Source organism: Motacilla alba, chromosome 14 (genome assembly GCF_015832195.1).
Source record: "Motacilla alba alba isolate MOTALB_02 chromosome 14, Motacilla_alba_V1.0_pri, whole genome shotgun sequence".
Taxonomy (NCBI): domain Eukaryota; kingdom Metazoa; phylum Chordata; class Aves; order Passeriformes; family Motacillidae; genus Motacilla; species Motacilla alba.
In genome coordinates, this window is record NC_052029.1 from 6,755,602 (window position 1) to 6,779,498 (window position 23,897).

Sequence of the window (23,897 nt, forward strand, 5' to 3'; positions counted from 1 at the left end):
TGTTTTCTTTTGCAGAACAAAGTGACCACCAAAAGCGGGACTTTGTGGGCCAGTTGGATAAAACATAAGCTCATCTCGCCCCCAAAACCCCGACTCTGGAACCACAGCCTTCCAAGATTCAATTTGTAAGTAAAGTATCTTTGTAAGATATGCCCAATCAACTGAGTCATTGCTTATAGAGTGGGTAATTTTCAGACTAATCAAAAGAGAACGTTATAACCCAGTCACAATACATCCTCCCTCACTTTCTGGACAGCAGGAATTGCTAACAGATACTAATTGATTTTATTAATATTTTATGAATTATTTATCAAGCAGGGAAGAAGTACCTTTTCCAAGTGTCTATAAAATGACACAGAATAACAGTTATTAGACCCAGAACTCAAAATATCTATTAAGACTTCTCAAAGTTGGTAACAAGTTATTATTTATCTGTTTCACTGTAATTCAGATTAAAGTTGACACGTTATAGAGAAATAGCTGTCATTATTCTAAATTTGTTATTTATACAATAAACTAGAAATTATTTTGACTTTACTTGAAAACAGGTCTCTTCCTACTAACAATGATAATCTCAAGTATTCAGCTCTACATCATCATCTTACTACCCGCAATATTATGTTGCATAAGGTCTTTCAAAGATGAGAGGAAAAGTAGAAATTCACAGACAAAAGGAACATATATTCTAAATCTTTACTTTATAATTCCAACAGAGCTTCTATATAAAATCCATGTTTAAAAGCATTATAGTTTACACTCGCATGGCTGAAGTAGGTTAATGCTGTCAGTTACTTTAAAAGAAGCTAATTACTGTCCTTGAAAAGCCACTATCACATTCATTCACTTTTGATAATCAAAATGTGGAGCTGAAGAATGCTGTCCTAGCTGAACTGCTTTATAATCACCAAATACATCCTGAAAGGAAAACGCAGAGAAGTTGATGGAAATTCTGGCAAAGTAGAAATGTTTAAATAATTCCTCTTTCTACAGACTCTACATTTTAACTGACTTATTTACGGCTCTGATGATTTAGGAGGTTTTTCTGGCTTTCACACGACCCGATCAGGCGGCGCGTATCGACACCCCTCCGCACGCGCATTTCTAGTTATTTGTGCCCGGCGAAAGTCGCCGCAGAAGCCACGCGGAGGCAGCGGGACGGGACCGGTGGCCGGACGCCGTGGGGAGCGGACACCGTGGGGAGCGGACACCTGTAGCTCCCGAGGGTGCCGGCACGGCGGCGAACCGCCCCCTCCCCGCGGGGCGCGGCGGGCCCGGGGCCCCGCCCGGCGCGCACCCTCCGCGGCCTGCGGCAGGTGGGCGCGGGGCCGCGCCGGGAGCTGCCCGGGGCCGCGCGCCCGGCGATGCGCGGCCCCGCGCCGCCGCCGCCGCCGCCGCCGGGGCGCCTTTCCGCCACCGCGCTGCCTCGGCCGCGCCCGCGCGCCCCGGTGCCCGCCCGCCGCGCAGCCGCCCCATCCCCGCGCGGGGCGCGGCCCCGGCTGCCCGCGGAAGGGGGCGCGGGGCGGCGGCCGCACCTGCGGCCTCGGAGGGCACGGCGCGGGGCCGCGCCGCTCCCCGCGGGCGGGCGGCGCGGAGCGGGGCCGCGGAGGGAGAGCGCGACTCACCACTTGTCAGTGCCCGCGGCGGTGCCCCGGCGAGCCGGGAACGGGAACGGATCAGCGCCCGCAGCGAGCGGGGATCCCGCGCACAGCGAGCCGCTCGCCGGGCAGGTCCCCGTTCTTGAAAGGAGACAGCCCTCCGGTGCTCGCTCCGAGCCGGCTCCTTCCGTTGGCAAAATCCTGACTCATTACATAAAAAGATCACCCTGCCAGGCGCCCTGAAACATTTCTTCATCACGGTCACGCCACAAGCTAAACAAGAGGCCACATCAAGGGGAGGGGGAGAGGGGGGAGCGGAGAGGAAAAAAAAAAATCCAGAGGTTTTTTTTTTTCTTTCATTAAGATCCTTCTTCTTTGAAAAAAAAAAAGGAAGAAAAAAAAAGTGCAAGGAAAAAAAAAAAAAAACCAAAAAAAAAACCCCAAAGAGCAGCAGCCAGGAAAAAAAAAAAAAACTAGAGAAGATTCACTCATTGTTGCCACAAAGACACCTCTCCCCTTCCCACTCCTTCTTCCATGCTCATTCCTCCAACAGTGCTACAAAGACGTGCAGTCTGCGCCGGGAGTTGTGAGCCCGAGCCGTGAGCTCCTCAACTCCGCGGGGGCCGTGCCAGGAGACCCGGGGCGCACAGTCCTCTGCGAGGAGGTGTGGTGAGTCCAAGACCGTCCGAAAATTATTTTTTTTCCTAGAAACTACCACCAAATATAGTAACAGGGAAGGGGTATTCCTAGAAATTCGGGAGACGTCAGAAAGGGAAGATTTGTGAAATTCAGCTTCACTTCCTGCAGAGGGCTCCTAGCACAAGGATGAAAAAAAAGGCAATAAAGTGCTTTTCATGCTTCTCTGATCAGATAATGGTTAAAAAAAAGAACGGTAAAACACTTAACTCACATTTCTCTGATACAATCTAATAGTTTTATATGGGAAGAATGCTAATCAGTAACCTCCTTTCCTCATTTTCTAATAATGTTTATTAGATGTCTATCTCCTGTATTTATTTTCTCCACATCCACATATCAGACCTATGCACGCAGCAAATAAAAGGAATATGCATATGAGTGAAAAATGGGCCAAATGATAACCCTCCCACACATCACAGAAACACTGAGTGTTTGTGTGTTATTTTAAACAGGCTTTGCCGTTTGCATCTTTCATGCTACACTGATGTGAATAATTCATGTCCCCGCTGTAGATGTGTGCAATACTGTTACTCGCGTGAATCGGAATCTGTAGGTTGGCTTTTATTTAAGGGCTTTAACACCGAGTACTGCTGAGCATTGCCAGTCCCCATGGGCCCAATGGTATCTTAGGCTCTTAATTAATTCAGTTCAGCAATTCACAGGATCAGGCTCTGACCGACAAATGCAGACCTGCACGCTGTCAGGAGCCACATTATTCCTCGTGTGTCTCCTAAATCTCTGTTTTCTTTGTGCTAGTGTCTAACACCCAATCCATCCTGACTCATATCTTCTCTAAAAACACTCTTTGATATGTTTCATAGGAAGAATTGAATGTTTGGAAAGCAGAGACAAATGAAGATGTTATTATAATCTTAATTATATAAAGATGTCAGTGCATTTGTAATAAAGCATTATTTATCCAGGAATAGCAAAGGTTGCTGTAAAAACCACAAAGCCAGCTTTTGGGGGAAGATAATAGATTTCAATGTGTGCAACTCTTGCAGGTTAATTGGATTTCCTTAATGAAATTCCCCTCAGCCACATGAAATCCTTGAGTTTGTTCTTTGAATTTCATTATGACTTGCAGAGTCTTCTCTGCCCCCAAATCAAATGCAATAAAAACACTAGAGTTGGCTTCACTTCAGTGTTTTATGAACACTCACATTTAATCAAAACTTGGTTACAGACACCTTGTCTTTCTGCAGCTTTGAAGGGGAATTAGCTGAGTTTACCTGACACTCCTGAGTGTGCTTTTGCTCCTAAATGTGTTTTAACTGTTATTGCAGTGCTCAGTAAATAATTGCATCAAGATACAGACCCAGCTTTCACCAACATGCACCCACAGTGTTTCGTTAGCAATAATGCCTGGTTAGAAGTAGATTTACTTTAAGTAATCTCCTGGAATTCAAAACAGCTCTAGTTAATTGCAAAAAGGCCTTTTTAATCTGGCTGGCTTACTTACGGCACACTGCTCCACTCTGCCTGTCACTCTCATTTCCTGAGTGAAAAAGTGAATGGCAGTTTCAAGCTCAGGATCTTTTAATCATTAAAAGAAATGGATGTGCTGTCCTCTGTTGGTCATACTGGTTGTCACAAGTAAAATTGAATTTAAAAGGCAGCAAGAGGCTGTTATAGCAACAACAACAACAAAAAAAAAGAATATGAAACTAAATTAAATTTGCTTCACCTTCTGCATTCACCAATAACACTGCATAGTGTAAAGGATTTTTTTTTTTTAAATTATGCAGTGATAGAAACTGGATTATGGAAAGGACTCATTTCCCATGACTGTAGTACAAATTCTGCCCTGGCATTCCCCGGTCCCCGGCTGTTGCTTCACCCTCTGTGCCTGGCGTGTGGGTGCCACAGTGAGCTGCAGGCGCCCTTGGGAGCCAGGGCCGCAGTGCTGGCAAGTGCGTGGCCACAGAGGAAGTCTGGGGTTTAAATTTCACATCCTCCGGTCTGTCCCGGGGACAGGGCCGTGTGTGCCGGTCGGTGCTCAGTGTGGTGACCCGTGTGCTGTGGTGCCTGGCAGCCGGGCAACCTGTCGGGGCACGGTGGCGCTGGCAGCCCGGCCTCGGCCGGGGCGTGCGATGCACATTGCCGCTCGGCCTCTGCCCTGGGAGCCCTGCTGCGCGGAAATGCCCTCTCTGAGCGCCGCTGCTAAGCCTCGCTGGCTGCTCAATTCAACAGTAACATGGAGCATCCGGAGAGGACTGGGGGGATTGTGCCAAGGATGATTAGAGGTGTAAGAAAACCTGGCCTAAAAGGAGAGGCTATTTGGGCATTGTGTTGTCTAAAAAGAAGAAAGTTGAAGGCAAAGAGAGCAACACTGAAAAAAGGTTTAACATCAAGTGAATGAATCCATTGTGGCATGGACTTGTGTGATATGTTAATTATTTCTACCTTTTAACTGCTGCTGGAGTTACTATTTCTGGGCTGCACAAGTTTCTCTTAGGCTTTGAGTATACAGATAGTTTTCTAATTACAAAATTAATTTCAAGTAGATAACCACAAGACGTCTTAAAATGTTACTCAGCAACATTGTTGTCATGCTAATAGTTCAGCAATGTTACTCAACAAAATGTAAGTTCTGTCTGCAAACTGTGGAAAAACAGGCTCTGTGTTATCTGGTTTCTGTGTCATCTAACACAGCCTCACAGGCCTCAAACCATCGTTAAGAGGGTCAGACGCAGCCACAGCTGTTATGCACACCTGGCTTTGTCCTAGAAATATATTATTTTCAAAAAACAAGCACAAATTTATGAAAGCTTTACTCATCAGTGGCAAGGCGGCTCATCTCCACCCTCCCTAAGAGGCGTATCCTTGAGACTGTAGTAAACAGAAAGCAGTTTTTATCAGATTGTGTTTTGTCCTTGAGTTTGATTTTTGCATTTAGTTTTTACAACCCTCCTATGAAAGTAGTTTCAGGGACATGGATGTACTTCACTGTCCTTTGTATCCCTAAGTAAAAATATCTAAGAATATTTACAAAATCCAGTGTAAATAGTTAAGGACATTTATTTCTGTTCATACAACAAATATACAGTTTATATTCCAACAGTGGTGCAGAACATGATAGGAAGATTTGTCAGGCAGAGAACAAAATTGATTGTGTTTACAGTGGTCAGTAAAATTTCAAATGGTAAGTAAATATCAAACATGAATCAATAAAGATTTCCTTCAATTAGTAATTCTTTTCCTATTTACACCATTAGGATGCGTTTAAGTGCTGTCAACCCTTAACTGTGTGGGCGGGTTTGGTGCCTGGTCCCGTCAGTGTCACTGAGTTGGACCTCCTGGCCACCTGTGCTGCAGCTGGATCAGCTGTGTCCAAAGCACCCAGTTTCATCAATAGTTTGTTTCATCTGGAGAAGGGGAGCACTGCTGGGCTCCTGTGAGCATAACCACCACACCCTTTCCTTACCCATTTTCAGTGTCACAGGGAGTTTTTTCTATTAGAAAACAGAAAATGTAAAGTACACATTAATCAGATTGCAAATAATCCTTCTAAGTGGTTACTGATACAGATGAAGAAACCTCATGGTTTACTAATCAGAAGAAAGAACCAAATTAATAAATACTTAATTACATAGTGGCAGGGTGGAGGTGAACCAATGAAAAGGACCTGGAGGATTACAGGATGATCTTGATAGCTGCAGCCTCTGGAGAAGGCTCTCTTCAAACAAGAGTTCAAAGGAGCTGGAGGATCTCTTCAAACAAGACCCTGCAGAGGCTCCACTTGTTCCTCCCAGGAACTGCATGGTAAGGTAGGCACCAGCACGCGCATCAGTAGTGCTGTGTAGAAAAGGCGTTTGACATGACTTCCATTAGGCCTCAGCAGTCACCTTGGCCTTTCACATTTCAAACTATTTTTTGTTTCTTCAGGCTGAGCTGAGGGTCTCTTGAAAGCAGGATTAGGCTCCAAGAAAAACGAGGAAAAACTGTTCTGTTGCTGCAGATGTGAGAAGGGCGGGCGTGCAGCCGCTGAGGCACGGGCAGGGCCGGCACGACATTCACCAGAAGCCTTTGCTGGGGCCGCTGCGAGCCCCGCGGCTGGGTACCTGCGCTCGGGGTGAGCAGGGCACCCGCCGGGGGCCGTGGCTCTACTGCTGCCGGCTGCGCTCCGGCGGCCGGAGCTCTGCGGAGCCGCCACGCCCGGAGCCGGGCGGGTCGGACGCTCCCGGGAGGGTCTCGGCCGCGGCCGCCGGGCCGGGGCTCCGCCCTCCCCTAAAAAGGAGGGGGAGAGCTCCCGCCGGCGCGGACCCGCCAAGGCACGGACGGGGTTCGAACCCGTGATCTTCGGTTTACGAGACCGACGCCTTACCACTTGGCCACCGCGCCTGCGTTGAGGAGCCCTGCTGACGCCTTTCTATCGCTGGCGCCACTCCCGCACGCCCGCCCACGGCCCGCCCTCGCGCGCCTGGGCTGCCACCTGCTGGGGGCGCGCGGCCCTGAGGCGCTGAGGGCGCGGCGGCGGCTGAGGGGGCGGAACGGGAGGGAGGGACGGACCGGGACCGCCGCTCGTTCTGGCTCTTGCTCTCCCTCCGTCTCCCTCCGTCTCCCTTTGTCTCTCGCTCTTTTTGCTGCCAGGAGCCTCCCCTCCGGCTGCGGAGGCAGCGCCCTCTGCAGCGCCCGCCCCGGGGCTGTGAGGGTGCGGTTCCCGGAGACGGCACTCGAGGGGCTGCTTCGCACCGGCCAGCACGGCTTAGAGAGGGAGAAAAAAGCGGCATTAAATTTTTCCTCCTCCAAGAAGAGAAGCAGGAATCCAAAACGTTGGGATAACTAAATGGTAAATACTAAATTAAACACACTTGCTGCCTGGTAGCTGTTCCCTCAAAAAACTCTGTGTTGTGAATTGCAGAAAAGATACTAGATATTTTCTAGACGGGATCTCCTAGATTTTTACAAGTGTGACATGAAAAGAAAGGTTTTGGTTTTCACGTAATGCATTGTGGAGGTCTGTTTAAATTCTCCATGAAACTGTGGCTTGATATCCAAGTTTCATATTCCTTTTGGTGTGGTTTTGGTTTCTCTGTGGAAAAAGCATGTGAACATATTGCAGAGGTGTCATTGTAAAGGTTTAGATCACAGTATTGATTCGGTAGTGCTGTAATGCAGGTGAGTTGCAAGGTTGATAAAGAACCAAAATAACTTGGCTTGGAAGAGACCTTCAAAGTCCTCTAGTTGAACCACCCTGCAGTGAGGAGGGAAATACTTATGTGTCCTTTTGGGATGTTCTTTGAACTGTCATCATGGAAAGTCATGCTTGATGCCTTGAATGTATGAAAATATTTTAGTTCTTTAAAACTTATAATTTGTTAGTTTGTCTGTGATTACTCTATGCCTGCCTGTATTTAAACAGAGTGATTTGAATTAGCTTGCCCTGCAGTGAAAAGTGTTTGATTTAAATTACCTTACTCGATAGTCAGCCCTTGTTAAGTGTGTCTACTGCTGCCTTGGATAAACTGCCCTGAAAGTGACCTGGTTTTCCAGTCCCTATGGGCATAACTGATGGCCTGGCAATCTGAATGCTTGCTGGAATTTATCTGCTAGTCTTGTTCATCACATGCCCTCATCTGGATTATAGGAAGCTGGGAAATGAGAATGGCACTGTTTATTTGGCTTTTGTCTTGTCAGTGTAATCACTGCAGCATTTCAAAGGGTGATGGTGTGTAGGAGTGGAAGCTGCCTCCCTCAACTCTCACACCTGTAATGTTTATGAACGGGCTGACCTCAGAGAGCCACTTACCTCCCCTGGCTGAAGGAATTACTCTTAGTATTACCAAGCTGGCAGCAGAAGGGAGTTCAGTTTTAACCATTCATGACTGATGAAATGCCATTTCTGGCCTACTTGCTTATTACAAATTAGGCACTTTTATATGCCACACGTGCCAGTTGTAACTTGTCATCACAGTTCCTGTGCAGCTCACATCTGTGTTTATTAATGGTTTTGCATCCTTATGAGCTGAGAGGTAATTTAGTGGTGAGTGCAAGGGCTGTTTGGATTGTTGGTGGAATTCATGTGGGTTTTATGTCTTCAAATGCACTACGTTGTAATAAATGTATTCGCTTGGCATTCCAGAATAGTATTTTAATGGTAAATCAACTTCTATTGATCAAGTTCTTCCTTAACTGTATGGGGAGATGGAAACTTCAATTTGAATTCATAAAGATCTTCTAACTAGATTAAGAGAAAATGCTTGACAAGGCTTAAAAAATTTGTCTACTCTAACTTCCTTAGTGTGCCTGGAGAAACTGTTCCTATCTAAACAAAGTGCTGTTTAATGGTGAGCTGATTTATCGCAATAGGTTTAATAATTTAAAAAGTTAACTTGATTTTTTAATTGCCCTTTCGGTGTCTGGATACTTTTGTTTGGAAGTGTCTTTTATGCTGGCCCTTGCCCTTGTTTGAGCTGGGTGTTAAAGCCCTTCTTCCATGCTGAATCTTCCTTGTGCATTATGGGCTGTTCTCTTATGACACAAGCTACTTTTAAACACAGCGTGGCTTTTCAAAAGGGAAGTCTTAGAGGACTCTGACAGTTGCTGAAAAGATACTGACTGCAGTTTTGTTGGATGGAGAAATAATCACCAGTTGTTTTTTTTTCTTTTTTTTTTCCTTTGCCTCACACATATGAGATGGAGGTGTTGCTTTAGGAGAGGCTTTGGTTTCTGTTTGCATGTGCAAAACAAGGCCTTTCAACACATTCCTGACTGAGATACATACAGGGGAACCATCATATTTATGTAGATTTGATGCAATTGAGTTTTATAAAGACTTCCTATGGGATGCTGAGTTTTATAAAGACTTGCTGTGGGATGCTGAGGAGCTGGAATGCTCCTCAGTTGCAGGTACTTGAGCTTTGACTTTGTCTTAGCTGTATGAAAGATGCTTCTGTTGACTATTTTAGTTTCTAGTCCACAGCACTTGTCTTGGAAGGGGTTCAAGAATGATGCAGTAGAGGGCAGAATGGCCCTGCAGTCCTTTTTCTGCACAGAAGACTGGAGACTCACAGGTAATTTTTTTACATGAAGGGAAGTATTTATCTTAGAGTTTCTCATTTCATTTATGGATAAACACTTGAAGAAAAAAACCCCTAAGCCCTGGCTGTTGGCTCTCAGAAGCTCTAATTTGTTACTTTGATTTTGTGTTAGGAATATCTTGGTAAAGTTGCAGACTATCCTTTGAGGTGTGGGGAAATCCATGTGACTTCTTTGCCATCAAAGAAACATCTACTTGAGACACTACAAATACCCTAAGAAATATGTCCCTGTAGCAACATGTGTACAATAACCAACAAGCCCATGGGCAGGAGCAAATGGCATTGAATGTGGTACAGAGTAAAGACAAATGGCTGATGGCCATCTGCAGAGCATGTTTGAATTAACTGAGTTTTTATTGAAAATCAAGGTTTAGCCTGTGGAAGAAGTTCACTCAGCATAATCTCAATTTTTATCAAGCCTTGTTTTGTGTTTACATCAAATAGCAATATGAACACAGCTTGTGAAAGGTTATGTGTTTCTATTTTGTCACTGTAAAACAATCAAGCCCCCAGACTGTCAGCTAGCAGCAAAACAAATGCTTTATCTCTGTTATACTCCAGCTGTAATTTCTTCAATGCACAATACATGGTCAAAAAGTGCTGCACTTGTTTTGCAGTATCTGTGTCTGGTGTGTGATATCAAAGGTAAGTTTGTGGCCCATACAGCCTACAAACGTTTACAATGGTTAAAGTTCACAGAGAAAGGGTATTTTATGAAATTTACAGCGTTTATTAGTAATTTTAATTTTTTTCAGTTTTACTCAATTACTACTTACTACTTTATGGAGTTTTTAGTATTTGGCCAAATATAACAATTTCTGATGTCATCAGTGTAGAACAGACTTTAATGAGCAGAGGGTGGGTGGTTTATTACAGGACTGCCTTCACAAGGGGAAGTGTAGCACTAAATATTTAAATGAAACAGCTTCATCTTTAAAAGAAGCTTGTGCAAATAGCTCATTCTCCTGAAAAAATGCGTGTTCCAGAAGCTGAGCAGAATGCAAATCAAAAATACAAAATCTCACAACCCAATACATCTTGAAAACCTTGGAAGAATTTGGGAAAGTCATGTATTAAAGTGCATTACAAGAGGTCTGTAGTGAGAGGACAAAGGGGAACCATTCAAACTGAGAGAGAGTAGGTTTGGATTGGGTATTAGGAGGAAGTTCTTACTGTGAGGGTGCTGAGATGCTGGAGTGGGTCACCCAGAGAAGCTGTGGCTGCCCCATCCCTGGCAGTGTCCAAGGCCAGATCCAGCGGGGCTTGGAGCAACCTGGGATAGCAGAAGGTGTCCCAGCCCAGGGCAGGGAACAAGATGAACTTTAAGGTCCACTGCAACCCAGGCCATTCTATGAGTAAATGATGCTATATTAAAAATTGCTAAAAAAAATGGAAATCCAAACCTAAACTTCAAGGGTTCAGGAACACTCTGTTCTTACAGATTTTGGCTCTGATTTTAAAGACAAACCATGATTCTTCTGGGGTTTGTCTAAGTGCAGATTCATTCTTACTCCTTTTTGTGAGAAAGGTACTCAGAACGTAAGCCCAATGTATCAGATTCATAAAAGTCAGAATGATGTTTTCATTTTAAGTAGTAACCATGGACAAATGAACACAGTTTTCCTTTTTTATTTGAGACACTTAGCAAAAATGCTGAAATATCAAACATTTCCTCAGTAGCTACAATATTGCCACTATGTACAAAATATTTGATAAATGTAGTACACATATAAAAATACAGTATGCATTACATATATACAGTACAATGTGCAAAACATATGGCATTCAAACATATGGAATTGATTTTAGGGGTGCAAACAGCAAATACAAAGGCATCATGGTTCTAGAAAGGCAATACATAAACTGACGCCCTGATTGCCATAATTTGCATTTAGTAAAGTAGTGCTTAAATGAAGAGGGCCCCAGAGACAGGTGTTTATCTTCTTCTTTTCACAAAATGAGATGCTAAGACATAATTACGACTATGAAAATAAGAAGAGAAACACCTACTTGGGTTAGCGTTATTCCTACTGCAAGCAGTACTGTGAAGAAAATCCTATCTGGAAAAAAAGCCTGTGCTATTAGTTACTACAAATTTCTCAAACAACAAAAACAAATCTGTACTGTTAAACATCAAAAACAGCTTTGAAAATATCTACATCCTTAATTTTAAAAAAGTACGGATAACGCTTTTGGGGACTTAATTTCCTATGTTTTAAAATACAAAGTGCCTCCTTTGGCAATATAAATGGCAACGCTTTGGTTCCTATTTAAATTTTTATATTATTATAATTTATTTTAGGCTGTCTTTTGAATATCTGAGCTGTATAATTTTATAAAAATAGTGTGATTATATAGTTATTAACCATTCCCTGCTTTTTTTTGAGAATCTGCTCTCATAGCTAGAATGGCTTTTTTGGCTAGATTTCTACAAATACATTTATGCACTTTTAACTTAAAAACACTTTCTGTTCAGTATTGGACACTACAGAATGATGTAGGTGTCTCTTTTTTGCACTTTATTCCTAGCAAACTGGTACAAAAGGAATATTTGAGATTATTTCAGGTTTTAATGGATGCTCTTTATTGGCCAAGTATATACTATATGTAACTCAATTCCACGGATCTCACATGAAATACCTTCTGGGGTATGGTCTAGAATTCACTGAAAGGTGATTTCACAGACCACAGTATGAAGAGTTTCAACAGAACATTTACTAGAGATAAGTGGAAGATTTTTTTCCAGTTTTAATAGAGTTTGCTTTAAGTTTATAATACACTTAAGATGCCAGCCAAGTAAAAATTGTTTACATCGGTGAACTTTCCTGTGTTTTGATAACATAATGCCCTTCCAGTTCAATGTATTCTGTAATTGCAGTTTCTCTGCCTTGAAAATAGTTCAGCAGCTTGTGCTCATGTTCTGATTACAGGGCCTACACTTTTGAGGCACCTGAATGTCTGAGATTATGTAACAGAAAAGTTTAATATTGACACTTCTGTTTGGATCACCATCTTCTCTGAACATGACTCTTGTTAGTGAATTTAGAAATACCTGGGAAATAAATGTCAGTATTAAGTAGTGATCATTTTTAAAAGCTGTGGCCTCAGCTTTTTAAAGTTCTGATTCTGCAGGTCTGCAAGCCCACATTGCTGGATTACACTTTCAATTTCTTTAGAGAACAACTGCCATATATTAATTTTATTGTCAGAAAAAGTACGACAATGCTTTTTAATCTATTTCTAATGTTAAACAAAATCTTGCCTGTAAACTTCCTTGCTGTAACCGATGCTGAAGGGCACTGAAAGTGCGCAGCAAATTCCATTTCTCTACTGAACGCAGGATGTGACTCCTCTTGAGTAACACGACCCTAGTAAAACATTGTCTGAGCTCTCTCTGCCTAGATGTGTAAACAAGCAACTTTGGATTTTTATACTGATTAAAAGGTATTCTTAATTACTTTGAAGGACCCACTAACACCACATTTGATAGGATGCATTCTGTTAGTATACTGCAGCCATTAAATGGCAAATTTAGTGCCAGTGCATTCCTTTGCAACTGTTCTCTTAATGAGAAAGATTCAGTTCTGTGCAGTCAAACTGCACAGTCATGATTAAATTTCTAAGATGTATTTGTGCTACAAAAACTTTAATGTAAAACATGCACACACAAAAGTCTAAGCAAAACCTATTTCTGCCATAAACAGGCATATACAGCTATGGCAAACAGATCACATTTCAGAACAAAGTCTAAAGCAAACCATTTTATATAAGGTTTAATACACAATTCTGAAATGTACAGAAAAGTAATCACACATTCCCTACACTAGAATATTTGTACTTCAGAAACTAAAATGATCCCTTAATTTTAATTTTTTTTCAAATAGACGTTCAGAGCAGAAAGCTATACCGTACTGATAACAAGACATCTCAACTGTTTGGGTTTATTTCTGCACAAAGATTCCTATGGATTAATTAACATTCTACACTGCCAACAAGGGTAACTTTGTAGCAGGATGACTTTGCCAGTTTCAAGCTGTATTTACATGCACATCAAAAATGACAGTACAGTTGCTCTAAGTTAATTTGTCCTCTAAAAATTAATTTACTTGCCTCTCATTTAAGCAGGAGGCAGGGTCAAAAAGGGATAACTCTAACCACACATATATTGTATGATGTCTGGTGTATCACACAAAATAAACTGACAGTACTGCAGAACACTAGATTTCATTCAGAGTTGTTCCTATCAGACCAAGAATCCTTAATTCTTATTCTCGTAACAGCCGAGGGCACTTTGTATCTCAGAGTATCAGCTCCCAAGAGAGGATGATGAACAGGAATGCAAAAAGTTGAATGTTAAGTGTTCACTGTTACTGAAAAGTCCTATACCATCAAAGCTTAAGGCAGACAGTCCACGTGTAATATTGTACTCAAGTACTGTAGGCACAGCAAGAAGGAATAAGGAATTATGTCTTTCAACTGTGTGTAGTGAAAAATCTCCAAAGATTGTTTTCTTCTACTTAGTTTCATATTACAGTAATTCTTGGCCAGTAAAACCAGTGAAGATATACAATGATTTAAAGTGCTGTAATTGATATGATGCAAACATATGGTATCAGTTCACACCCTGAATCAATGATGTAATCCATTATTTTATCTGAAGCCAATGGAATTCTGTCGTATCAGTAAACCAGACTGCATTATATCTGAAGATGCAAATTTTCAGTTCATTCCATAACATTTTCTGACAAAAGTATTTGTTTGATGTTAACATGATTGTGTTGTGTTTTTCTTTTTGAAAAATGTGGTCAAAGTTGCCAAGTGGATAACAGCTACTTACTGTTTTCAGTATTCTTTGATACGTATCATTATTCTAAGAAGTGGGCAAAAGCTTCGGGGCATTTTTTCATTCAATCCCAAAACTTTAGTTTTGAAACTTGTTGGTGAGGAAAGAACCATGCAATGAGATCAATTTTCAAACTAGAAAACATACAGTATTTCCCCATTTCAGGAAACGGGATGTGTTTCCTTTTATCTTAATTGAGGAATTCCCTAATAGGAAATTCCAATTTTGTGTTTGATTATTAGCCTCCATCATCTATGCCATCATCTATGGCAACTTTTAACAGCTATTACCTGAGAGACAACCATAAAATGTCAAAGTATGTTAGTTCTACTTGAATTTTTTGTTTTTCTGTTTTCAAAATAGACTCTAAAAACAACAACTAAGGGCTTTAAAAAAAACCAAAAAAAATTCATGTGCTGTGCTGTGAGGTAAGAGCTTAATTTTTGCTATTCTCTGTTTCAGATATGCAATATGCCTTCTTATCACAAACAGTACATTCTGATCCTGGTGTTTAGGATTTGCACTGAGCAGCTTCTCTGTTGGTTTCCCTGATGTTATGTAGTGGCAGACAAAGCTGTTCAACAGACAAAGTGTTCATTAAGAAATTATGGTTGTCCTGTCAGCACTGTCCCCTGCAACTTGATCTCATCCCACAAACATCTTTTATTGAGGGCATTGGGACTATTCTTGCATAGATGCTTGCAGGATTGTAGTATACAACACAATTAAACTTTTCTACTTTCTCCAACTTTTTTAGTATGCTGAGATACTGGATTGAATGATCTAACAAATATCCTCAAACACAAAGCAAAATAGGATATTTACTTCCATTATAATAATCTCTTGTTTGAAGACCACTGTGTTCCCCTCTGTTCACAAAAATAAGCTATATAAAGTTAAAAGAGTATACAAATAACTGTCTGATATACACATTAAAACCTAGCTATTAAATCCAGAGCATTGCTATAGAAAATTCAGTGTTCTCAATATTACCTGGCATTCGCTACAGTGGATTTCTTGCAGTTACACATAATATCCCTTTGGATGCAGTTAAATTCCTCCCTCATGATTAAAGAATGGGGGAAGTGTTTTAAAATCCACAAAAGCAAAATATAAAAACAAATTGAACAAATTAAGAGACTAGATATATGAAATTTCACTGAACCAGCCAGTGCTTCTATTTGCCTTTGCCCTCACAATTAGTTCTGAATCTGGCTCAGGCTTTCCACAGGAACAATGAAGTGCAGTGATACCTCCCCTCCCCCAGACATTTGCTCACCGGGTCAATACAGAGAACTGACATCTCACTCCAAGTTTAGTCATGTTGTGTTGCTCATTTAAGCATTACAAAGCCAGAGATGTAACTTCTTTCTTAAATATTTGTCATACATTTACCTTGGGGTACTTTTAATCACAAAGTACAATCATCCTTTCTTGACTTGTGAAATACAGCTTTCAGAGGGCCCTGATCTGCATTACTGATAGGTGCATAAAGTGATTCACTGTTGTAAACTTGAAAATCAATAAGGAATTAGCTTTAAGCATTTGTTCTTCCAAACATTACTGTCTTAGTTTATGTTAACTGCACCCAGAATGGTATAATAGTGGACCTCTGCTGTAAAGAGACTTGCAGGTCATGTTCTCATTGGCTATAGCTTAATCCCAGTGCAACTGTAGATCTTGTGGATCTAGAAAGTCAGTTGAAAACACGCTCGGGGCAGCAGAACTGAGAGGGGTGAGTCCAGATGAGGAGCTGGGCATTGTAATGTCCAGCCATTCCATATTGTCCAAATTTGTATCGGGAAGGTCAAGAGACAGACAAGAATTATTAGCAGTAAACTGTGGGTCAGATGTTTCCATGGGTGAATGAGAGTGATCTAAAATGCTGGTGTGATTAAGCAGATCATTCTGGAGGTCTTCAATTAAAGAAAATGACTCTCTGTCCTCATTACTGCTTGCCAGTTGAGGAATTTCATTACCTGATGGTAAAGTTCCATCCAAGAGGGCTTCAAGTTGGTTTTCCAAACTTATGGACAAGCTGGTTGTTGGTTCTAAGGAGACAGGAGGAGGGGCCATTTGGATCTGCGGAGGTGGACGGGATATCACTGTGTTCACTGGCATCGTAGTGATGTTGGCTGTTACTGGTCTCATTTTAGATATGGGAGAGGGTTCTTCTTTTATTGGAAGGGAAATCTCTGTAATAAAAAAAACACTGTTGAATTCAAGCAGATAATGATGTAATATCCTCATACTTAGAAATTCCAGCCCATTTTGGGATGCATCCACAGTGAATTAAGTGCAGTAACAGTCACTGTGCTCCACTATTATTCATGTGCATCAGACTCTGGCATGGCCTCCATGAACAGTAGAGCATTTTATGCAAGTCACAGAGTTCTGCTTTCAGTGAGAGCTCAGCAAATTAGCATGAGTACTGATGAAAAAAGGAACGTATCTCTAGATGTTACCTTAACCTCCTTCGTGTTTATACTTCTTCTCATTAACTGGAATAATTACGGAACCAACACATTTCCTTGTATAGAGCAGAGTACCCAAACAAATTTTCAGTTTCATCCCTGTTTAGTACTGTCCACTTTGGTTAATTAAGAGTCTATGAGATGAAATGATGTGATTAAGAAGCATTTATTCCCAGTTCTAGAATCTAAAACTTCCCTTCTGTCAAGAAGTTCCATATAAGACAGTGGCAGTAACAATAAGGGGAAATAAAGCGTAAGTTCCAGTTTATTCTTAGACGTGAATGAAGCCCAAAAACAAGACAGACAAATATGCAAGTAAATCCTCTAGCACAAGTGATGTTCCCAGCAGAAAAAATATACCTGACAATATATTTTGTGCTGGTTTTCCAAGCAAAAACCCACATCCTTCTCACTGTCCTGAAGTACATTAGTAAACTAAACATTTTTCAGTGCAGAGCTTACTTACTTTAAGTGCAACAACCCTGAATGCTTTACTTTCTTGTTTTTTTTTCATAAAGATGATCATTAATTTAGCTTGAGTTGTTGAGTACTCAAGTTACTTATCTCAGTCTACTCACATTTTCTGCAAGTGACCTTGCAATTTTCTTTGAAAAAGAAAAAAACACTCCGATGTTTAGAATATGGCTGAAGTCTTCCAGTAGCCTAGAACCAGTCCCCCTGCCCTGGCATTCACTCCTGTGAAGATCCTGATATGGCAGCACTTACAAACCATTCCATTAATTGAATCGCTTGGCACCACAACATTTCCCCTACTGGAATGGCTTCTTAGGCTACTAAGCCTAATTATGGCTGAAAGCCTTCTTTTATTGCTGAGCTACTCTGCTTATTACTTTAGTTATATCAGTGCCTTTCTGATAGCTCCCTTATTTTAACTGACCTAAAGTTGTTATTCATTAATGTCTCCGTGTAGTTCATGCACACTTTTCCCAGTAATGTATCTTTGATGTTTACAGTTGATAACACATGGCTATATTGAATGAAATTTTACTATCATCATGCTTTAACTCTTACCTTATTCTATTCTTTGTGTAATTTCAATAAACATGTTATGGACTTGCTCAACTCCTCCAATTTTGATAAAGTATGTCTGTGCTAACCTAAGGTGTTATTTTAATCATTTGAATGCTGTAGAGATGATGTGAAGGTCTGCCTGAGCTAATTTGCACGCATGAAGTTCCACAGCAGGTTGACTGAATGTGTTTTGGTAAATGTTTTCTTTAATAAGGAACTAAGCAAACTTCCAGAAATTCAGCTTTATTTAGGCTAGGAAGATTCTAACTCTTGTTCCTAAAAGAATTTTCATTTGATTATAGCAGCGAGTTTTTACTACCAGGTTTTAAATCTTTACATCTCACAGCTGTCAATGAGCTTACCTCCACTCTTGATGAGAATATCAAAAAGATCATCCATCTGCTGACTATGTGCACTGGAAATCTGTAGTGCAGGAGAACAGGGTTATTCTCTCTCATGTGGTATTCTTTTCTGTGATCATTGTTCCTAGTTTCTATCAACAGTATGTAAGTACTAACCTATAAAACCGACTGCAGTTCTTAACGGGAAATTGTTTATCTAGAAAACAGATACTCTGGAGAGACATTTGCAATTTCTGCAGTTGGTTTCAGTACAAAGGAACGGGCAAAAAGCATGACAACGACTTCATGGAGGCAACCTCGGAGAGAGGTGCAGGAAGCTAGGGATCAGGAGAGTTACTAACCCCATTTTGTACCAGTATAGTAATAACTGCAGCACTTTTTGGTTGCAAACCCTGCTCTACTGTCAAAGATAGCATGTAAATGTCCATCATGTAAGATGCATTTTATTTGGTTTTTTTTCCCAATTTGTAGATTTATGTTCTTTTATTTTTTAAAGGGGTGGGGGGGAAGGGGGGGGGGAGGGCTAAGCTTTCTGGAACTGTTCATCTTTGTTTTAAGCAGCCATCCCCTAAATCACTGAACCTTCAGCAAAAGGTAAGAAAACCCCCCCAAACCTACTCATTCAAAAAGCCTAGAAAAAGTAGAGACTTTCATGAAGGTCTGAAGAAGTGTTTTAAACCATTGCTTATACTCCAGGGATGGGAAGAGATTTGTCATCAGGAGATCTAGTGGGGAGCCCCTGGCTGACTGGTAGTGACAGAGTGACCTAGGACAACCTGTGTGCCCTCCCTGTGGGGATGTCCCGCACATGCCAAGGACACAGAAAAGGGCATTAGGCACTCAGAGCTGTGCCTGAGATCTGCCACCACAAAAACCCAACCAACACAAGGGGCTACAAGGTTTTCTCTTTTGGGATAGTTCTGAAATGCAAGAAATTAAGAATACTCGTTATTACTCATACTGGCAAAGCACTACACCAAGGATTATTAAAGGATTATTCACCAAGATCACTTAATACAGACTCTTTTCAAGAAAGAACCTTTGCTCATGTTTGTCATGCTCCTGTGTGTATAAACACATTCACACACATTCTCCTCAAGTTTACTCACTTTGGAAAATACAAACATACTTCCTCTCTTAAGTGTGAGGTTTGGGTATCATTCTCAAAACAAGTCATCTGAAGGCTAGTTACTGTTAGTAGCAACAGCAGCATTATCTCAATTAGATGTATCACCAACTGTAAGAACTGTAAGACTTATTTACATATATGCTGCTTTAATAAAAGAATAATGAAACAGGAGTCTGGTAGTTAAACACAGTTATGAAACTAGTGACAGGATATGTTACAAAATCTTGACACCAAATAAAAAAATTCAAAACCTAAAAGCAAGGGTTTTGGTAATTGCAGAGAAAAGCTTTGTTTTTAACAGACTGAAAAAAACAAGTACCTCACGGTGTGATGGCTGAATACTGCGGGTCTGTTTTATGGCCTCTTCATAACGAGGAGGATCTTTTGTCTTGGACACTGTGTTGTTGAAGAGGGGCTGCTGAACAATGTAAGGCTGGGCTTGAGATGGAGACCCAGGCTGCGTGAAGTAACAAAATAATGACTAAATAATGTGATTTAGTGAATTCAGGATGTATCAAGCTCTACAGATTATTCTATTTTGTCACATCAATCCATGTATTAGGGTAACCAGAAGGATAAAATAAGTTTCTTTCTCCCTCTCTAACACATATGCACATATCAGCATTATTAAAATGTACAAAACATTCTTCCTTGAGTGAACTGCCATATGTAAAGAGTCACATGTTATATAAGAATAATAATATAAACCTGAACTTTATGGAAGACTGTTGGGATATCCTTACCTTGTTGGGAGCAGCAGGTCCATTCTGCACAGAAGGGACCTGATTACCACCAGGGTGAATGTTAGAGTTTGATGTTTTATTAATAAAAGATTGTGAAGGTGTTGAAACGGGTGCAGTCTGATAGGAAAATACTGCATTTGATGTGGCAGGTGGAAAAACCTGAAAAGGATTAACAGATCAGTCTCAGATTGTGGGTTTTTTATTTTTTAAAAAAAGGTAACATTGGATATATTACAGTAATGAAATATAAGACCTTTTTTCCTAAAATACTTGCTTGCTTAAATTCCCTATTAAGTGAATGTTATTTATACAGATTTTTCCTTTAAGTGGAATAATTTCTAAATTCAGAACAGTCAGTTTCTGAAAGAAACTTTGTGTTCTGACATACTTTCATTCATCACTCATTACTAAAAACATTTTCCTGCAATTTTCTAGGAAGCATGAGGAAGTGTATGGAACAGTTCAGTAGCATATCCATGATTTCCCCATCTAGTGAACAGTCAATAACATGAGCTTATTTCTGACCTGATGCAAACTCTACATAAATCCACATTTGCCCTCTCCTGCCAGTTTTAGGACAGAATGGTTTGTCTGTGCCACATAATTCTAATTTTTTTTTAAAGTAACTACAGGTATCTGTGAGGATTGAGGGAGAGGCAGAAGATAAAACTGATGAACATGGGCATTAACTATAAGTTTGGTTACTGGTACATGAAACGTCTTATTTCTTCAACTGGTAGTCCACATTCTCATTGCAAATGATTCCCAGCAGTATCCTGTTTCTCATCCTTGAGTTAAAGGGAGATGAAGAGAAGCTCTGAATGCATCAGCATGTAAGGCTGTTTTACATCCAGTATCACTCCCAAATTCCTTTATAACAAAGGTGACAAATCTTAGGTCATGGATGGATAGAGGTAGATCTAAGGCTGAATGCATGAGGGGTGTCCTGATCTGGTGTATCACATCAGTATTTTCATCTTGATGTAAAAACCAGTGCAATAGCAGCTGCAAACTCTGCTGGGAACTGTGGGTCTTCATGACAACTGATCTGAATAGAGGGGAGGACGGGAGGGTACAGATCTTGGTTATGTCCTACGGACATTTCAAGGAACTTGGAGGCAGCAATGGCAGCAAGCTGCCAGTCTCTGGTACAACTGCATGCCTCAGGATGACTGGAAAATTTGTCTATAGGACCCATTGCATTAGCAAGGTAAGATTAGCCCCTTACCAAGTCCCAGAGAACCTGCATTAAATCTGCTTTTTGGATGTATGTCAGTTTTGACTTCTGGAGGATAACCTCAATGTCCATGAAATTAAACAGATTGAACAAGCAGTCTGAAGAGTATTGATGCTCCTTTAGCTGTGACCCCCTTTATTACCCAGCTCTCTAGAGAATGGCAAAGCACAATCATACATCTTCTAAGGTAAGTTCTTATCTGCAACAAGAGCCCAAGCAGAGGCAGATAAGGTTACACTGCTCAGGTACAATCCCCAAATCTCAGCAGAACATGGGGTTCATGATGCACTTTTGTAAACTGAAATAAGAACTTTGAAGGCTGAGATATAACAGTTACGTAACATACTGTAAAAAATGACCCTCTTCATCTTGGAATTTGCGTTGTTTCTGAATTACCTGTCCCTAGGGGCAGGCTGAAAAACCCTGCTGTCCACTGATAAGGATGCAATAAAGGCCCAAAACTAATCTCCACATTCCTAATAATAGAGGTCAGTCTAAAAGAGGCTCAGAGGGAGAGAAAACCTTTTCCTTTGTGATGACTGGTGCTGATGGGTTGGTATCAGTTCCCAGGAACTGGAACAGGACTGAAGTGGCAGTCACAACTGTACATCCAGTGCTGAGGAACATGTGTTGGAATGGGACATTACAGAGCTGATTGGTTTTGGTAGAGAGGAAGAAAAGGATCTCTCTGAATCATACCCTGCGTTCCTTAGGAAGAGGTATGGTAGGGTTTTGACTCACTGGAATTACTATCCTCAGGATCTGAGTCCATAGCTTTCTTCATAAGGAGGGATGAAATCAACAAGGAAAGTCAGAAAACCAGAATTAACATCTATAAAAGAATAAATCTTTGAAGTCATAAGTAAAAGCTTTCTCTTATGAACTGTCTATGAGAATCTCCCATTTAGAGCCAGTGGCAAATCAGACTGGAATATAGCTGGTACACAACACTTGTGCCAAGCATGAGGAAGGATGTAGTAAGAGTCACACCCTAAGTGCACCATTAAGATAAAAAGTCTTTAGACAATGTATTTATCTGCAACTGAAAAATAAAGTCCTGCACTAAAATTTTGGAAAAGTAAGGAGTTCCGAGCCCATTGTATCACACAGAAAAACATGGTACCGATGTTAGGTGACTTGATCATTTGTATATAACACAGATGACACATAAAAGATTCTAAAAGCACTGTCTAGAACTAGATTATACAACTATTTATCTTAATGTTTATTGCTATCCACAAACCTTTCTGATTTGTTGGGTCTGACCAAGTGTGTGCTGCGTGATGGTATTTTGTTTTGATTGTGGAGCATGCATCTGAGGGGCTGTCTGCACCAGGCCAGAGGAAGAAATAGGAGCAGGTATTTGTGATGGGGTCTGTATTCCAGCTTGTGATTGAGCCTAAAGGATGAAGATAAAATAGTTGAATTATTTGTATCTCACAGTAAGTTACATCCTGTAAAAAATCTATTGCCTACCTTATGCAGAATAGCAGTAACATGTATTCTGGGAGGGATGAGTGGGAACTGTACAGGAAACCAAACTGTTACTGTGTTTGGTACTGGGGAGTTCCCAGCTAAAAGGTGATGTTTATTTTGCAAACAGAGTTTAAGACAAAGACAAACTGGAGAGAGCCCAGGAGAAATGCTAAAAATAACAGGGGACAGAGAGAGCAGATATCAGTAAGAAAGGACTATAAGAACTGGCTTGCGTAATCGGAAGACAAAACTGATAACGCAAGAAAAAGGTTGCTTTTAAGACCATGGTAATTTTTAATGGCCAATGAAAGGCAAGAAGTGTGTCCAACCTCATTAAAAACAATTTTAAGTGATAGTGGAAAATGTAGAGTATAGGTGAAGTAAAATACCAGGACAAGCTGCTTAAGGTTGTTTCAGAATTCCAGCAGGATTTTAGAACAATTCAGGTGGAGATTTGGGTGTACAGCTCTTGTAGGAACAGTTCTTGCACTGCAGACTGGGGCCCATCCTCACCAGAATCTTCCACCCCTCATAAAAGTTGCTGGATGTGCTGCTGCACAGGCTTGCAGCAAGCCTAGGCCCACAGCATGCACAACAGCCAGAGACACAGTGCAGCTGGAAGAGTGGCAGGGGATGTTCCAACAATGCCACTGGGAAGTGCATTACTGCTTAATTCTACCATTCTCTGTTCAGACCAACAGGTTACACTGATTCAGCTTGGTCAGATTACTCCTATACCTCTGTATTTATAGGCTGTCTTGGTTTATGCTGTATTTATTCACTACCTGTAATCAGCCTAGAAATAATATTTGTATAACCGTGGTTTCTTTTTTTATGTCCACAGGAGAGTTCTACAACCTGGCATTCACATTTTTTAATATATTGAAGCACCCCCACACAAGGTAGTTCCTGTATGTTTTGCAAACAGGGCTATCTCAAAATACTGAGACTGTACCTCTCTATTACAATTTGCAGTTAACAAAATGATGGTATATGCTACTTTAATCAAATTGTGCATGGAGGCAGTACATGGTAAGGCAATTGCTTTTCAGGAAAGATTATCTAGGTACACAAGTTGCAAAGAAACAAGTATTAGAAGCAGGTATTACAAGATCGGCTCAAGCTTTTCTACTGTTTCCCTTAAGCAGAAACAGGCTAAGCCTGACTTTTAAGTTAATCTTACAAGCAGTACATTTACCTGTTTACACTAAGTTATGAAATACTGCCATGCAGGTTACATGATAAAAAAATAGAAACACCCTTA

General features: G+C 41.1%; 1 protein-coding gene, 1 long non-coding RNA gene and 1 other non-coding gene across 9 annotated transcripts in view; 1 reads left to right on the forward strand and 2 right to left on the reverse strand.

Annotated features, from left to right (window-relative positions):
* Positions 1 to 5,657: 5,657 nt before the first annotated feature.
* LOC119707103 lies at positions 5,658 to 23,891 on the forward strand. 2 transcript variants are annotated; one of them, XR_005258690.1, is made up of 3 exons: positions 5,658 to 7,086; positions 9,213 to 9,310; positions 23,478 to 23,891. It is a non-coding gene; the product is annotated as an uncharacterized LOC119707103 (long non-coding RNA). The 2 variants fall into 2 exon arrangements; XR_005258689.1 differs by lacking the exon at positions 23,478 to 23,891 and adding an exon at positions 9,450 to 14,039.
* Positions 6,567 to 6,638, reverse strand: TRNAT-CGU. Its single transcript has one exon. It is a non-coding gene; the product is annotated as a tRNA-Thr (tRNA).
* Positions 10,951 to 23,897, reverse strand: part of MRTFB (myocardin related transcription factor B) — a 67,971-nt gene continuing 55,024 nt past the window's right edge. For 5 of the 6 annotated variants that reach the window (XM_038151630.1, XM_038151631.1, XM_038151629.1 and 2 more), the window contains 5 exons: positions 22,401 to 22,556; positions 19,921 to 20,079; positions 19,497 to 19,634; positions 18,049 to 18,109; positions 10,951 to 16,375 (listed from right to left, as the gene is read on the reverse strand). In XM_038151630.1, the coding sequence (XP_038007558.1) occupies positions 15,837 to 16,375; positions 18,049 to 18,109; positions 19,497 to 19,634; positions 19,921 to 20,079; positions 22,401 to 22,556 (1,053 nt within the window). In that variant the 3' untranslated portion in view covers positions 10,951 to 15,836. The remainder of the gene's footprint in view (positions 16,376 to 18,048; positions 18,110 to 19,496; positions 19,635 to 19,920; positions 20,080 to 22,400; positions 22,557 to 23,897) is intronic. The other variant, XM_038151634.1, reaches the window with a different exon arrangement.